This window comes from Camarhynchus parvulus, unplaced genomic scaffold (genome assembly GCF_901933205.1).
Source record: "Camarhynchus parvulus unplaced genomic scaffold, STF_HiC, whole genome shotgun sequence".
Taxonomy (NCBI): domain Eukaryota; kingdom Metazoa; phylum Chordata; class Aves; order Passeriformes; family Thraupidae; genus Camarhynchus; species Camarhynchus parvulus.
This window is the reverse complement of record NW_022148549.1, coordinates 1-2,761: the sequence shown is the minus strand read 5'-3', so window position 1 is coordinate 2,761 and position 2,761 is coordinate 1. Positions and strand designations below refer to the sequence as shown.

At 52.1% G+C, this 2,761-nt stretch overlaps 1 protein-coding gene across 1 annotated transcript; it reads right to left on the bottom strand.

Annotated features, from left to right (window-relative positions):
- Positions 1–329: 329 nt before the first annotated feature.
- LOC115916921 (olfactory receptor 14I1-like) lies at positions 330–1,262 on the bottom strand. Its single transcript, XM_030970661.1, has one exon. It carries the CDS (start codon positions 1,260–1,262, stop codon positions 330–332), a length of 933 nt encoding a protein of 310 aa, XP_030826521.1.
- Between the last annotated feature and the right edge of the window lie 1,499 nt (positions 1,263–2,761).

Below are 2,761 nucleotides of genomic sequence, written 5' to 3'. Positions count from 1 at the left end.
GGGCCAGCCCTGATCTGCCCCAGCTCTGCACACAGACATTGCTGCTGCAGCTCCAGAGAAGGCAACAAAAGGGCATCTCTGCAGAAAACTCTGCTGGGAGATCCTTTAGTTCCTTTAAAGCCACTGAGAGCACAGCCCCTCATTGACACAGTCTGTGGCCACAGGGAAGGTGGAGATAAACAAATGAGAAATGGCACAAACAATGACATTTATTAGTGGACAAGATTAAAAAAGTAAAATAAAAAGAGAAAGAACCTCCAACTTGAAACCAACAAGAAGTTTTAAAGATGACTTTTATTACAATTGATTTGCAGAAATTGTCCATCAGTTTAATGTTCCTGAAAGCATCCAGTCATCAGTCTCCAAACTGCAGCCTTGAGCTCCTGGTTCCTCAGGCTGTAGATGAGGGGGTTCAGGGCTGGAGGCATCACCGAGTACAGAACTGACAGGGCCAGATCCAGGGATGGGGAGGACATGGAAGGGGGCTTCAGGTGAGCAAACATGGCAGTGCTGAGGAACAGGGAGAGCACGGCCAGGTGAGGGAGGCAGGTGGAAAAGGCTTTGTGCCGTCCCTGCTCAGAGGGGATCCTCAGCACAGCCCTGAAGATCTGCACATAGGAGAAAACAATGAACACAAAACAGCCAAATGATAAACAGGCAGTAACACCAAGAAGCCCAAGTTCCCTGAGATAGGATTTGGAGCAGGAGAGCTTGAGGATCTGTGGGATTTCACAGAAGAACTGGCCCAGGGCATTGCCATGGCACAGGGGCAGGGAAAATGTATTGGCCGTGTGCAGCAGTGAATAGAGAAAGGCACTGGCCCAGGCAGCTGCTGCCATGTGGGCACAAGCTCTGCTGCCCAGGAGGGTCCCGTAGTGCAGGGGTTTGCAGATGGACACGTAGCGGTCATAGCACATGATGGTCAGGAGGGAAAGCTCTGCTGAAATAAAAAAAGCAAAGAAAAAGAGCTGAGCAGAACATCCTGTGTAGGAGATGTTCCTGGTGTCCCAGAGGGAATTGTGCATGGCTTTGGGGACAGTGGTGCAGATGGAGCCCAGGTCGCTGAGGGCCAGGTTGAGCAGGAAGAAGAACATGGGCGTGTGCAGGTGGTGGCCGCAGGCTACGGCGCTGATGATGAGGCCGTTGCCCAGGAGGGCAGCCAGGGAGATGCCCAGCAAGAGGCAGAAGTGCAGGAGCTGCAGCTGCCGCGTGTCTGCCAATGCCAGCAGGAGGAAGTGCCTGATGGAGCTGCTGTTGGACATTTGCTGGGGCTGCACATGGGGACCTGTTCATGGAGAAAGGACAGTGAAATTTAGAGGAGATACCTGTAACCAAAATCAAAGACATTTCCCATACACCCTCCATACTGTAACACACACAAACATCCTTTTTTGTTCAAGAGTTCTGCAGTTTTCTTTTTGCTGGCTGTGGGAGATGGACCCTGTGTCTCTCCTGGTATTCCAAATATCAGAACCTTCAGCATTTCTGCTGCCCCTAGAGAACAGAGAAACTCTTAGCATTTCTCTGGGGCAAAACAGATGAGTGGACAGGGATGGGGGATGGTCTGTCTGTTCTGACCTGTTCCAGGATTTCTCTGGGCTTTCACCTTTCTCAGACAGAGGATAATCACCTTCCCATGTTTCCCCTTAAAATGTCACCAGATAATGCTCCCCCAGAGTCAAAATGGATCCCCTTCTCAGCCCAGCCCCACATTTTTAGCCAAGGACTCACATTGCTCATTTCACCAACCCAGCAGCATTTTCAGTGTCACAACACCTCTGCCTTTCCCCATCAAGCTTATAACTCAGAGATGCTCTAGGACAGGTTTGCATCCTGGATTGAAGCTCCCAGCTTGGACTGAAAATCTCAGGGGGACTTCCAAGTGTCCCTATGATGGCATTGGACTGAGGGAGATGCAGCTCCTTCCCTGGCTGCCCTGACAGCATTGCCCAGAGCCGGGCACTGGGGACAGCGTCACCCTGAGCCAGCTGTGCCCCCTGCCAGAGCCCCCAGGGCCGGGCAGCTGCTCCCAGCCCTGTGCTCTGCAGAGGGAACTGGGCCCGGGGCTGCAGAGCTGCCCCACGGCTCTGCTGCAGCTCTGCCTGCACAGGAGGGGCTGCACGCCTTGGAGCCCCGGCCCTGAGGGCAGAGGCTTGGCTGGGGCACAGGAGGGAGGGGGCTTGTTCAGAGGGAGGGGCTGCACTGCAGGGGATCCTGTGGGCATCTCTGAACTCTCCCTGCCACAGCATTGCTGGGTTTTGTTTTCTCTCATTGCCTGATCTTCTCTCTGCTTCCTGGAGATTTTCCTCCTGCAGGTGTTTCCCTGTGCCTGATCTCTCCCTGCCAGCACTCACAGACCCCAAATCTCTGTGCACTCTCCTTGGCCCTACAGAACCCTGCCTGTTTGCAGGGCACTGGCTGGGGGCAGGTTCTGTTTGCAGCTTGGAGAAAGGACAGCTCAGCCTGAGCCTGATGGCTCCAGCAAAGGTGATGCTGGTGCTGTCCATGGGCAGAGTGGCTGAAAGCACATTAGGGATCTCCTGTGCACGTATTGATCACTAAAAGTAACATTTTAGATGTCTCAGGCACTAGACAAAATACATAATTTAAAATTCATAATAAACTTTAGTATTTATCCCCCCTCCATGTCATTCTCCAATAGTAGGAAACTGAATACAAAGTCTTAGGAAATTTCCCCATTTCAATCACAATCCTTGTCTTGGAAATATTCTATGACTGATCAGAACCCTCAGCATGTTAG